The sequence below is a fragment of the Hoplias malabaricus genome, chromosome 6, assembly GCF_029633855.1.
Source record: "Hoplias malabaricus isolate fHopMal1 chromosome 6, fHopMal1.hap1, whole genome shotgun sequence".
NCBI lineage: Eukaryota > Metazoa > Chordata > Actinopteri > Characiformes > Erythrinidae > Hoplias > Hoplias malabaricus.
The window spans coordinates 46,059,065-46,073,759 of NC_089805.1; the positions used below are offsets into that span (position 1 = coordinate 46,059,065).

At 44.9% G+C, this 14,695-nt stretch overlaps 1 protein-coding gene across 1 annotated transcript; it reads left to right on the forward strand.

Annotated features, from left to right (window-relative positions):
* Positions 1-126: 126 nt before the first annotated feature.
* Positions 127-9,619, forward strand: fkbp10a (FKBP prolyl isomerase 10a). Its single transcript, XM_066674290.1, has 10 exons — positions 127-371; positions 1,103-1,251; positions 2,815-3,004; positions 3,109-3,254; positions 5,316-5,505; positions 6,195-6,340; positions 6,444-6,633; positions 7,097-7,239; positions 8,457-8,620; positions 8,723-9,619. Exons 1-10 carry the CDS (start codon positions 181-183, stop codon positions 8,906-8,908), a joined length of 1,695 nt encoding a protein of 564 aa, XP_066530387.1. The 5' UTR covers positions 127-180; the 3' UTR covers positions 8,909-9,619.
* Positions 9,620-14,695: the final 5,076 nt, after the last annotated feature.

Sequence of the window (14,695 nt, forward strand, 5' to 3'; positions counted from 1 at the left end):
TGTATTAGGAGAGTATGATGTGTGTTTATGTGTTAGTGTGTGTATAGGTGTGTTAGTGTGTATTAGTGTTGCTGTGTGTGTGTGTGTGTTAGTGTTTCAGTGTCCGTGTTGGTGTGTGTTAGCGTGTGTTGTGAGGTGTGTATTAGTATGTGTATGTGTGTAAGTGTATGAGAGAGAGAGATGTGTGTGTGGAGAGTGTGTGTGTGTTGGTGTGTGTATGTGTGTGTGGCGGTGTGGGCGGGGCCTGTGGAGGATGTAGTGATTGACAGGTATTTGATGCCAACGCTGTGCTCCAGAGAAGTCCAGCAGGGCGACTATGTCCGGTACCACTACACCGGAACCTTCACCAACGGAACCAAGTTCGACTCCAGGTCAGTCCTCAGAACACAGGAGGACACGAGAGAACACTGGAGACCTCAGGAGAACACGAGAGAACACTGGAGAGCACTGAACCCCGCAGGAGGATTTTGACAGGGTTTTAACTCTGATTTACTGCAGCAGGGGTTCAGGAGTTCTCACTGTGGTTCTCTCCTCCAGGAGGAACAATTAGAGAGAACCCAGACTGTCTAAAATCACAAACACTGCTCTCTCTCTCTCTGTCTCCCTCTCTGTCCCTCTCTGTCTCTTTGTCTCTATCTCTGTCTCTCTCTCTCTCCCTCTCTCCCTGTCTCTGTCTCTCTCTCTCTGTCTCCACCTCTCTCTTTCTCTTTCTCTGTCTGTCTCTTTCTGTCTCTTTGTCTCACTGTTTCTCTCTCTTTGTCTCACTGTCTCTCTGTCTGTCTCTTTGTCTCACTGTCTCTCTCTCTCTCTGTCTCCACCTCTCTCTTTCTCTTTCTCTGTCTGTCTCTTTCTGTCTCTTTGTCTCACTGTCTCTCTCTCTGTCTCCACCTCTCTCTTTCTCTTTCTCTGTCTGTCTCTTTCTGTCTCTTTGTCTCACTGTCTCTCTCTCTTTGTCTCACTGTCTCTCTGTCTGTCTCTCTTTCTGTCTCTTTGTCTCACTGTCTCTCTCTCTCTGTCTCTTTGTCTCACTGCCTCTCTCTCTCTCTCTCTCTCTCTCTCTCTCTCTCTCTCTCTCTCTCTCTCTCTCTCTCTCTCTCTCTAGTGTTGATAAAGGAACTCCGTTCATGGGTCAGGTTGGTACAGAGAGTAAAGTGATACCGGGTTTGGATCGAGGAGTTTTGGGGATGTGTGTGAACGAGAAACGCAGGATCACCATCCCCCCGCACCTGGCGTACGGAGTCATGGGAGCAGGTACCTTTCCACATCTTTATACACCTTTACACAGGTTCACACAACTCTATCACACCTTTACACCCTTTCACACCTCCTCCTGCTGCACGGAAGGGGGTAATAAGACCCTCCACTGCAGGGACACCACTGACCCCCTGCTGAAGTGTACTCCACATCTTCAGCTCCTATCGTCCTTTACACTGATATAATACACTCACGGTCAGTGTGATCCTGCTCTCCAGACTCACTACCCTCGTCTCAGCGGCTCTGAGGACTAACACTTTCACTGCCTCTTAACTCCATTAATGCAGCCTTCACTTTGCTGCTCGTGTCGAGGGTGTGTCTCACTTGTTGTGGTCACAGGTTTTATCTCATGTTTCTGAGTGCGGCGCTAAGGCTGCTCTTACGGTTCATGGCAAAGTCGCACTACTCTCCTGTAGTTCTGTAACCCACTTCTGTAACCCTGCTCTGTTTGTCCTGAGGGATGTGTGTGTGCACTGTGACAGGAGAGTAGTCAGTGATGCACTCTGCTGTAGTGTCCATAGTTAGATCAAGAAGAATCTTGAGAGATGACTGTTTTAAAGTCTTTCATTAGTGCAGTTAAATGCTGACTGACATCAGCAATGAGTCAAATCCTATTTTAAATAACAGCCAAACACAGGCTCTGAGTTAAACTTCCAGCTGCAGAGCTTCCTTAGGCTACACTTTTGCAAACGAAAATAAAGAAATGCACCAAATAATTCAACCCCGCAGACTACAACTGCCCTGGTATAGTCAGCTCTAATGTACTTAACCATAGCTGAGAGAGAGAGAGAGAGAGAGAGAGAGAGAGAGAGAATGAAAGAGAGAAAAGAGAGAATGAAAGAGAGTGAATGAATGAATGAAAGAGAATGACTGAATGAATGAAAGAGAGAGAGTGAATGAATGAAAGAGTGAATGAATGAATGAATGAAAGAGAGAGAGAGTGAATGAAGGAATGAATGAGAGTGAATGAAAGAGAGAGAGAGAGTGAATGAAGGAATGAATGAGAGTGAATGAAAGAGAGAGAGAGAATGAATGAATGAATGAAAGAGAGAGTCAATGAGAGCGAGTGAATGAATGAATGAGAGCGAGTGAATGAATGAATGAAAGAGAGAGAGTGAATGAATGAGAGAGAGAGAGAGAGTGAGAGTGAATGAGAGAGAGAGAGAGTGAATGAATGAGAGAGAGAGAGAGAGAGAGAGAGAGAGAGAGAGAGAGAGTGTGTGTGTGTGAATGAAAGAGCGCCATTTGGTGGAGAACAGCAGCTCTCATTACAGACGTGTTTTCATGGTTTTTCAGGGTAGTGTTGCACTGTTCTCTGAAGTATATCCCGACTGTGGAAGTTTGATCAGTGCAGTGTTTAATGGAAGAGCTGCAGTCTTTGCTGTTGACCTGCATCTTCACTACAGTTAAATTTTTCTTTTTCTGAAAATTTAACAGCCCCCCAATGCAGCAACAGGTGGAGGTCCCTGACGACAAGTCAATCATCTACAAACACCTTAATACACACTGATCTTTACCCAGTTAACAGTCTGTCTCTCTCTGTCTCTCTCTCTGTCTCAGGGTCAGTAATTCCTCCCGACACCACACTGGTGTTTGACGTTGTGTTGTTGGACGTTTGGAATAAAGCTGATAAAGCACAGACTCGGACACTGTTCCGACCTCAGAGCTGCAGACGCTCGGTCGAGCGCAGCGACTATGTCCGGTACCACTACAACGGCTCGCTCCTCAACGGAACAGTGTTCGACTCCAGGTACGCAGACACACACACACACACACACACATACACACACACACACACACAGAGTTCCCACTCAGTGTCTGATCTCCGTAGTGTATCTGTGTTGTCATTTCCAGTCACTGGAGGCATGTTACCTATGACACCTACGTGGGTGAGGGATACCTGATTAAAGGAATGGACGAGGGGCTGCTGGGAATGTGCATCGGAGAGAGACGCTCCATCATCATCCCACCGTTCCTGGGCTACGGAGAGCAGGGATACGGTACACACGGACACTTTACGTTTACAGCGTGCGCTGAACGCTCTAAAGCAGTGCTTTGTTGGTCACTGAGGGAGTGGGTCTTACTCAGGGCCACAGTCTCCTTGAGGTCAGACACGACTGGATCTAGGAGTCAGTGCTGATCCCTGACACCAGAGAAACACAGAACAGTGGTAAACGCTGCACACGAGACCTGTCATTACGAGCCGGAGAAGTGCTTTAAAGGAGGCTGTGTTTAGTCTGTTTTGAAGAGAGAAAGGGACTCTGGCCCTCATTGTTTCTCAGTATCTCTCACTCTCCAAACAGCAGTTAGAGACATTGGGAGATGTTGAGGACTTGCAGGAGACATTGAGTCAGAGTGAGAGACAGCAGGTGCCCCTTAGAGCCAATGAGGTACAGTGAGAGCCAGTGGAGGAGAACGATAGACAGTGACGGCTAGTGGGAGGAGAAGTGAGAGTTAGTTATAGACAGTGAGAGACATTGGGACACCGAGAGTGAGAGTAAGTGAAGACATTCATGTGACAGCCAGTGAGAGACTTTGGGAGACAGGGGGAGCCAGTGAGTAACAGTGGGACACAGGGAGTGAGAGTAAGTGGAGACAGTCATATGACAGCCAGTGGGAGACACTGGGCGACAGGGGGAGCCAGTGAGTAACAGTGGGACACAGGGAGTGACAGTAAGTGGAGACAGTCATGTCATAGCCAGTGGGAGACACTGGGCGACAGGGGGAGCCAGTGAGCAACAGTGGGACACAGGGAGTGACAGTATGTGGAGACAGTCATGTGAGAGACACTGGGAGACAGGGGGAGACAGTGAGTAACAGTGGGACACAGGGAGTGACAGTAAGTGGAGACAGTCATGTGAAAGACACTGTGAGACAGGGGGAGACAGTGAGTAACAGTGGGACACAGGGAGTGACAGCAAGTGGAGACAGTCATGTGAGAGACACTGGGAGACAGGGGGAGACAGTGAGTAACAGTGGGACACGGAGTGACAGTAAGTGGAGACAGTCATGTCATAGTCAGTGAGAGACACTGGGAGACAGGGGGAGACATTGAGTAACAGTGGGACACAGGGAGTGATAGTAAGTGGAGATAGTCATGTGATAGCCAGTGAGAGACTTTGGGAGACAGGGGGAGCCAGTGAGTAACAGTGGGACACGGGGAGTGACAGTAAGTGGAGACAGTCATGTGACAGCCAGTGAGAGACACTGGGAGACAGGGGGAGCCAGTGAGTAACAGTGGGACACAGGGAGGTGACAGTAAGTGGAGACAGTCATGTGAGAGACGCTGGGCGACAGGGGGAGCCAGTGAGTAACAGTGAGAGCCAGTGGAGGAGAACGATAGACAGTGACGGCTAGTGGGAGGAGAAGTGAGAGTTAGTTATAGACAGTGAGAGACATTGGGACACCGAGAGTGAGAGTAAGTGGAGACAGTCATGTGATAGCCAGTGAGAGACTTTGGGAGACAGGGGGAGACAGTGAGTAACAGTGGGACACAGGGAGTGACAGTAAGTGGAGACAGTCATGTGATAACAAGTGAGAGACACTGGGAGACAGGGGGAGACAGTGAGTAACAGTGGGACACAGGGAGTGACAGTAAGTGGAGACAGTCATGTGACAGCCAGTGAGAGACACTGGGAGACGGGGGGAGCCAGTGAGTAACAGTGGGACACAGGGAGTGACAGTAAGTGGAGACAGTCATGTGATAGCCAGTGAGAGACTGGGAGACAGCGATAGTTTATGAGCTTCAGGACGTACAGATCATATTTTATTTACACAAAGATATTTACAAAAAAGCCCTAAATAAATAGTGTGGTGAGGACTGAACTCTGGGATGTACGGATCATGGGGAGGACATGTATATCCTGGACGTACAGCACCTCTGTCTTGCTGGGTTTACACTTGGAGATATTGGATGCTGGGGATTGTCCACTGCATGGTCCCTATTCAACAAAGTCGTCACTACGTCACACAATGCAAATGTCCAGCACAAACTCGCCAAAACCCCGACTGCTGTGCTGGGGCAGTTGCCCACTACGCTAACACTCCGTGTGTGTGTCCAGGTTCAAAGGTCCCGCCGTACGCCACGGTGATATTCGACGTGCTGCTGGTGGACCTGTTTAATGTGAAGGACGATGTGCAGGTCGAGGTGCGGTACGTTCCAGAGCCCTGCAGGAGAAAAGCCAAGGCCGGAGACTTCATACGATACCACTACAACGGGACCTTCCAGGATGGAACAGCCTTCGACTCCAGGTCTGACAGGGACATGGAATATTCATCCATACTTCTCTGTTTAAACTGGTTTTGTCCTGAGTCTTGATTCTCCTCTTCCTTTCTTCACCCTGCTCTGACGGAGGGTCTCTGATTGAGTCTTGGGAATATTAGTGACAAGACTGGGAACGTTAGTGACTCTGGGGAAAATTGCAGAATGCCTTGTGAAAGTCAGTGGCTCTTGGGAATGTTGGTGACAGCATTGGGAATGTTAGTGACATATGGGAATGTTAGTGACTGCGTTGGGAATGTCAGTTGCTCTTCGGTATATTAGATAGTATTGGGAATGTCAGTGGCTCTTGGGAATATTGATGACAGCATTTGGAATGTCAGTTGCTCTTGAATGTTAGTGATAGCATTGGGAATGTCAGTTGCTCTTGGGAATATTAGACAGCATTTGGAATGTTAGTGACAGAGTAGGGAATGTTAGTGACCTATGGGAATGTTAGTGACAGTGTTTGTAACATTAGTGACAGCGTTGGGAATGTCAGTGGCTCTTGGAAATATTAGCGACACTGTTGGGCTATATTTATAATAGGTGCTGCATTACTAAAAATTACTTACAAACTCCTCTGATTTGGGAATATTAAATTCCTATTTAATAGTTTGGAATGAAAACTGGTAAAACAGTATAATGTCCCCACACTCCTTCCCACCCTCTCACCCCCCAGTTACGTGAGGAACAGCACATATAACACCTACCTGGGTATGGGTCGTGTGATCGTGGGGATGGAGAAGGCACTGCTAGGAGTTTGTTTTGGAGAAAAGAGACGAGTCATTATCCCACCTCACCTGGCGTACGGAGAAAATGGGACAGGTACACACACACACACACACACACACACACACACACACACACATATATATATACAGAGTCTCTCTCTCTCTAATTCTGTGTTCCTGTTCTGGTGTTCCTGAAGGTTCTCTAATCCCTGGCTCAGCCGTTCTGGTCTTTGACCTCCACATCATTGACTTCCATAACCCGTCGGACCCTGTGGAGATACGAGTTCTTCACCGTCCGGCGGAGTGCAGCACCACCTCTGGCGCTAATGACCACATTTCCTACCGCTACAACTGCTCCCTGATGGACGGAACAGTCCTCTACACATCGTACGCCCCCTATAGGAGACCACCACTAATACACCACACATCATACACCACATATAACACACCATTCCTGCAATAACACCCCCCTACATCAACCATACATCACATCTATATGACAAAACCCATCATCCGTAATTCAGTCACTACCCCACAATACACTACCCTTAATACACCACTCATTATAAAGCACACGTGGAACCTACGCATGGTGCACAGCAAGAACACACCCTGGATCAGTCCATCACAGGACACATCACACACCACTGCTCCACTAATACACCGCTTTACACATAAGACACAAAATACCCATAATGCATCAGTAAACCTGTCACACACTCGCGCTTATCATCTGTTGTTTACTTTAGTGTTGTGCTAGAGATCTGAGGCTAATGTAGACCACAGACTCATAACAGCGGTGTGGAGTTTGTATCATTGCTGTAAACACAGTGTTGATGTTTCTGCTCAGGGACGACTCCTCCCAGCCTCCTGAGGTCACTCTGGGTCAGGGGAAGGTGATCGAGGGTCTGGAGAAGGGTCTGCAGGGGATGTGTGTTGGAGAACGTAGAGAAGTTATCATCCCTCCACACTTCGCACACGGACAAAATGGGGGTGATTAAACGTTCTTTTAAAAAGATTTTTGATCCTGTGTCAACTCTTTAGTTCTTCAGGACGGTCTTTAGTTCCTCAGGACGGTGTTTAGCTCCCCAGGATGGTTTATACTTCCTCCGGACAATCTTTAGTTCCTCAGGACGGTGTTTAGCTCCCCAGGACAGTGTTTAGCTCCCCAGGACGGTGTTTAGCTCCCCAGGACGGTCTTTAGCTCCCCAGGACGGTCTTTAGCTCCCCAGGACGGTCTTTAGCTCCCCAGGACGGTCTTTAGCTCCCCAGGACGGGCTTTAGCTCCCCAGGACGGGCTTTAGTTTCCCAGGACGGGCTTTAGTTTCCCAGGACGGTCTTTAGCTCCCCAGGACGGTCTTTAGTTCCCCAGGACGGGCTTTAGTTTCCCAGGATGGTTTATACTTCCTCCGGACGATCTTTGTTGTTATTTAGCTCTTTAGGTCGGTCTTTAATTCCTCGGGTTGTAATTTACTTTCCTCAGATTCTGTTTTATTTTTGGCTTTTTTCTACTGAAACATTTGTTGACTTCTTAACTTGACCCTGGTCCTGTACTGGTGCTTTTCCACTGCATAACATCAGCTCGACTCGACTGCATGGCTGAACGCAATATTCCCTGGTCGCATTTCTACTAGTGCAGCTCCCCTGAAAAATGTAACTGGTGAGATTGCAAGGAACCATAGGCTTTGAAAACCACAGCTGTGGGTAGTAATATGAGGCACAGTTTTTTGGACTGAACACGGCTCTGTGCACCAGTTCTCACAGCAGTTTTCCTTGTTGCAGCGTCCAGCTCTCGCTGGATTCTTTCGTCGGCCACCGATCCAAGGAGTGTTTGAACCTCTTCAAAAGACCACGGCGTAATTTTACGAGCTGCCGTCGTTAGTCGGATAAAAACAACCGTGATCTCTGCTGCAGCCGGAGATTTTACAGATGGAGAGTTGGTGTCGTGATAGACAGGCCAATCAGCACTCAGCAAAGTTTACACATCACATTTAGTCCCTACTCAACTCACTTTCTACATGAGCAGGCCGGTCTCAAGGACCAGGTCCCAGATTTGCCTAAAGGAACAGCAAAAGAGCCGAGCAGTCGAGTAGGATCCATGCAGTGGAAAAGTGCCATGTGATCACAGCCTTGTGGTCTTGGGTCACTTTGGGTTCTTGTGGCCTATCGTAACGGATCTTGTGTGTGGAACTGTGTGGTGCCCCCTGCAGGCTCAGGAGTTCCTGGCAGTGCCGTGCTGCTGTTTGAGTTGGAGCTGCTGCAGCTGCAGGAAGGTGTTCCTGAGGGTTATCTGTTCTTGTGGCTGGAGGACACTCCAGAACCTCTGTTCCCCGCCATGGACCTCAACAATGACCAAGAGGTTCCCTTAGAAGAGGTAATACACACTGACACTTCACTGACACACATTTAATCACCCACACACACGTCGTACAGTGTCCTGCATTAACACCCTCTCTCTCCATGTGTGTGTCTGTAGTTTACAGAGTTTATAAAACTCCAGGTGTCAGAGGGCAAAGGTCGTCTGAGGCCTGGAGTGGACAGTGACGCCATCATCAGAGACATGTTCAACAATCAGGACCAGAACTCTGACGGCAAAATCACTCCCAACGAGGTCCGGGTTCAGACGGACACCGGAGAGGTTCCCGATCACGAGGAACTGTAACTGTGGGGGCCACAGACTTGACTCCTCCAGGGTCACAGGGCTGCAGCAGTTCACTCTCATTAAACGTCTCTGTACTGAGCTCTGAACACCACAGAACTGTGACTCAGGAGGACCAGAGTCTGACTTCGGCTCTACACACTCAGAACCACAGCATCGAGATCCTCTCAGATGGAGAAACAGCTGATCTGTTGTAAACACAAATTAAACTCATTTCTCTCAGACTCTAAAATAGAGTAACACTTTAACAGCATGCTGTTCTACACTAATCTATATAAATACCTGTCTAAACCAGTAACACTGTCCACTACTTCCTTCATCCACATGTTCACCACATCAGAACATAATTACAGAACAGTCCACAACACTACCAAACCCGTCTAACTGACTATGAGTTAGAGTCTGTGTGTAAATCAGAATGAAAACATATTTGAGTAAACTAATGAAGGGCTGACATTCCAAACTGAAGCCATGGCGACTGTAGACATTTGAAACTTCAAACAGGCGAGGCAAGGCGGGTCTGCAACCAGTCATCAGTTCATAACAAGAGAGAGTTCGTCATTAAAAAATGAAACGTCAGTGTGTTCTGAGGATGTGAACAGATTAAGAAATTGTAATTGTTGCGATATGAGTGTTTTCTGTAAGTGCCTGTGTTTATTTAAACACTTCCTGGATTATAAAACAGACAAATGTTTTCTAATAAAAAAAATCTTTAAACTCTGATTTAGTGTGAAGATGATTCTCTGTTGTGAAATTGACTCTGATTCAGTGAAGATGACGTGTAGTTGACTCTGACCCTGTGAAAATGACCCTTTGTTGTGAAGTTGACTCTGTGAAAATGACCCTTTGTTGTGAAGTTGACTCTGACTCTGTGAAGATGACCCTTTGTTGTGAAGTTGACTCTGACTCTGAAGATAACTCTGATTTGTTGTGAAGTTGACTCTGACTTGTTAAAGATGACTCTCTGATTTGTTTTGAATTTGACTTTGACTCAGTAAAAATGATTCGGATTTGTGGTGAAGCTAACACTGAATTATTGAAGGTGAATTTGATTTGTTGTTAAGTTGACTCTGTAAAGATGACTCTAATTTGTTGTGAAGTTGATTCTGACTAAGGGTAAAGACTGATTTATTGGGAAGTTGACTCTGACTCTGTAAAGATGACTCTCTGATTTGTTGTGAAGTTGACTCTGGCCAAGGATGATACTTGTAGGTGACACAAGACCAGCATCTTGTAAAGGATGATTAGAGTTGGGGGCTGGGTCAGGGCCCAATGCCCCATCCAGGTTTTAATTTCAGTAAGACTTTATTTTATATAGACAAGCAACATCATAAGGTTTGGCTAATATTTACACTAGGGTGTCTTTAGCGTAGCAGTGGAATTGAACACCATTCTTGTGTATTATTCTACCCAGTGGCAGCATGAAGAGTGTGAATAACAGAGGGCCAAGCACTGACCCATGTGGAACACCATATTAGTTAAATTTGTTTAGAATTTATCTGAACAAATTTGTAATGCTCAGACAAATAGGGTCTGAACCCTGAGAAGCTCGATCTTTTTATTCCTACCAGATTTTTCAGCCTATCAGGTAACATGACATGATCTAGTGTATCAAATGCTGCACTAAAGTCAAGCAGCAGCAGAAAAAAAAATGTCAGCATTTTGTCCTCCCAATAACGACGCCACAGTTACATTATTAAATTAAACAGTTCATACGCCGCTAGACTTTGTGAAAGAGTGTATTTATGGTTTGAATCAAACTTAGTAATTTGATTAATTTGCAATTAAACATTTAATGGCTTCCAGATTAAACTTCTTAACTTTAATGTTGAGTGTGTTATGTGTTTAAATGAAGTACAGTGTACACACTTGTGAACATAAGTCACCTGATCTCAGAAGTTTAGAAATGGGAACGAACTAAATGTGAAAAAAGAGGAGGAGCAAACCGCAGGTAACACTGTCTGCACATGCGCAGTCCTTTCCCACCTGTGTGAGCTGCTGTGGGCACAGTGCAGTGGAACAGAGAAAAGATGGTGAGAGGGAGGACTAAGTCTCTCAGACTGATCTTGGAGGGGAAGTAGAATCGCTAAGTTTGAAACACTTTGAAAATCGCTAAGTTTGAAACACTGTCTGCAGTGAAACCCCTGCTCCTTCAGAGCACAGTGGTCCATTCAGCAGCTCTGTTGGTCAAGAAATTATACACTACAGAAAGCTGCGACAATGAATCCGCTCATCGTAAGTACAGACGTTCTTTGTAGATGATGATGTGGTTTGTGCACATGTTAGGGGTGTTTTGATCCACAACTCTTTGCAGATCATCTCTAAATAATTAAGATTTTGAAGCTGTCACTTGGCAACACAGACCTTCAGCTCCCTCCATAAGTTCTCTATGGGATTAAGGTCTGGAGGCGAGGCCACTCCATGACCATAATGTGCTTCTTTTTGAGCCACTCCTTTGTTGCCTTGGCTGTATGTTTTGGGTCATTGTCGTGCTGGAAGACCCAGCCACAACCCATTTTTAACGTCCTGGCGGAGGGATGGAGGTTGTCACTCAGGATTTTACGGTACATGGCTCCATCCATTCTCCCACAGATGCAGTGAATTAGTCCTGTGCCCTTAGCAGACAAACACCTCCAAAACATAATGTATCCACCTCAATGCTTGACAGTGGGGACGGTGTTCTTTGGGTCACAGCCAGAATTTCTCTTCCTCCAAACACGGCGAGTTGAGTTAATGCACATGTGCCTTCATGAGCAGGGGGACCTTGTGGGCACTGCATGATTATAATTCATTACAACTTAATGGGTTACCAATGGTTTTCTTGGTGACTGTGGTCCCAGCTGCTTTAAGATCATTAACAAGTTCCCCCTGTGTAGTTTTAGGGTGATTTCTCACCTTCCTCATGATCAAGGATCACCCACCAGGTGCAATTTTGCATCGAGCCCCAGATCAATGTTGATTGACAGTCATTTTATATTTCATTATTCCATCTTTCTTACTATGGCACCAACAGTTGTCTCCTTCACAACAGCCATGTGCAGGTCTATGGTCTTGTCCCTAACATCCTTAGAAAGCTCTTTGGTCTTGCGCATGTTGGAGAGTTTAGAGTCTGATTGATTAATTGAGTCTGTGGACAGGTGTCTTTTACACAGGTGACAGTTTAACACTGCTGTCTTTAATGCAGGTAATGAGTTGATTAGGAGCGTCTAACGGGTCTATAGGAGCCAGAACTCTTAATGTTTGGTAGTGGCTCAAATACTTATTTCTCTCTGCAAAATGCAAATGTATATATTTAATACAACAAAATTTTCTGGATTTTCTTTTAGATATTCTATGTCTCGCTGTTAAAATAAACCTACCCTTAGAATTATAGACTGTTCCTCTCTTTGTAAGTGGACAAACTTACAAAATCAGAAAGGGATTAAATAATTATTTCCTCCATGGTAAATGCATACACAAATGACTTCAGTGCAAATAAATCAACCCAATCATGATTAAGTCTGTGTTTAACCTGTCATTGTCCTCATTCCAAACACAGGAATCATCAGCTGAAACAAGAGCTCATATCACTGTGCACTTTCACCTGTGTTTACCTTTGTATTTGTTGTTAATAAAGTTCTCAGGTCCTGACTTTAAACACTGCAGGTGAAATGTAGGTGGTGTTATTCTTGGTGCTGCTTCTGGCTCCTGGATTTAAAGGTAACACCTTCATTTATTCATTTTGAGTAACAGCTTCATTAAAACAGCAAGCAATTTTTACATTTTACAACAAACAAATACACAGTGGATTTCTTCTGTTGTTGTTACAGTTAGATTTATTTTTCTGTTTAAGCCATGTGTCAAATTAGAGATAAATTAATTATGCTGGGTCATTAATAATTAGGTAACTACAGGATATTAGATCATTAATTATACAGATAATTAAAGGATATTTAAGTTATTGCTGTCCAAAGAATAATATTTATCTCCAAAACAGTAACTTTACAGGAGAAGGAAAAACAGTCTGAACTTTCAGTAAAAGAAGATTTATAAAGATATAAGAAGATTTTAATTCAGTGTAAGTTTGGAGTGTTTCTATTAGACATTCGTCATGAAATTTTCACACAAAATTTGTGTTCAAATGATGTAGTAAACTAAACGTTCACAAAACATTATTAATTTGTATACATTTTTGCATTTATGTTTTTATAAAAATTACACTTTGTTAATGTTAAATACACAAACAATGTATGGTACAAATGTCCAAAGACTGGGAGAGTTGTGTGATCGCAGTATGGCTTTATTTCATGCTTGAGTTCTGATCTCGCAGCAATTTGTGCTCTGTTCTTTCCAAACAAGTGTTAATTCTAATGTTTGGGCAAGGAAGTGTCAACACCTGGCTTCTCCTTGTCCTCCCAAATACATCACAGCCCTTGATCATTATTTCCAAATGATCTGATTGTTTTAGGTTGCTGAATGTTATTTATTAATTTAGATTTTTATGTCATTATCAATGTTTTCATTATTTTCCAGCCAAGTTCCATCAAATAACAATCTCAGGTCTCAGGCCTTGAGCTGGTCTTTTCTCACTGCTGCTCCATGTGCTAATAAGACAAATTGATAATAAAAATGTAAAAACCTTCATTGTCTCAGGCCCCTACCTTTGGATCCAGCAGGTGCTTTGACAATAAATGCTGTAACCTTTGTTCACAAAAAATGTATGTGTGATGTTTACCAGAATTCTGCTGAACTACAGTGGGCTTCTTCAGTGTCACTGGTAAGCTTTCTCAGGCCTCACAGAGCACACAGTATTTTATATAATGTTTTACATTGCACATAATTATTTTTTTAATTTGTGCATTTCCATATTTAATAATTAAGTCAGTGTTTTAGCCATTTAGCTCCATCACTACTCTTCAGTCAGCATGTCTTTGCTTATTGTTCATGATATGAAATTAGAAAATGAACCGTATTTCCTGTAGAAGAAGAAGAAGAAACACCTTTATTGATCCCCTTGCGGAAATTGCTTCTATGCGTTTGACCCATCCGTGGCAGTGAACACACAAACACACACTAGTGAGCAATTCTTCACAAACACTAGGGGGAGTGAACACACACACAACCAGAGTAGGGGCTGTGACCAACTTAGCGCCTGGGGGCAGTTTGGGAATTAGGCACCTTGCTCAAGGGCACTTCAGCCATGAATGAACCTTCTAACAGTCCCAGGAACACTCCGGCATCAAGCTCGCTTCTCTAACCTCAAGGCCACATCTGCCCCCGAGTAAACGATAGTTGTTGCTTTTGTTCAAATGTGCCCAAGTTGTACTCTGTAAGATGGTATTGTATTTAGTGTGTATACTGTACACAATTGATTCAGGTGTTTAATAGAATCTCAGACTCACCTAAAACTTACTATTATAGTGTTACTATAATAGTGGGTTTCTTATGTTTCACTGCATTTTGTGTAGGAGCACATTTCCTTTTCCTGTGTAACATTATGTGGATGGTAAAGTTTCAGTTTTCTCTTCCCTCTGTTTCTCTCAGAACATTTGGTGGAGGGTGATCTCCACATGGTCTCGTCCTCTGTGGGCGAGGACCTGATACTCAACTGCTCCATAAACTCCACGGTTCTCCAGCTGGAGGAAGTGACCTAGAGAAAGCTCCCCAACATCATGGTCCTGCTCTTCCAGGAGGCTCCAGGAGGCTCTTCCCAGACCTTCTCAGAGAGTTCTCACGAGACGTGCAGAAACAGAGTCGAGTTATTCTCATCTGAAATCCCCCGGGGAAACTTCTCCCTGAAGCTGAAGGACG

Excerpts from the sequence above, each read along its gene's own strand:
- fkbp10a (XM_066674290.1), top strand. The coding sequence starts at position 181 with ATGTGTGTGTGGAGAGTGTGTGTGTGTTGGTGTGTGTATGTGTGTGTG. Across the intron at positions 372-1,102 it reads GGAACCAAGTTCGACTCCAG|TGTTGATAAAGGAACTCCGT; the intron begins GTCAGTCCTCAG and ends CTCTCTCTCTAG. Across the intron at positions 3,255-5,315 it reads CTACGGAGAGCAGGGATACG|GTTCAAAGGTCCCGCCGTAC; the intron begins GTACACACGGAC and ends GTGTGTGTCCAG.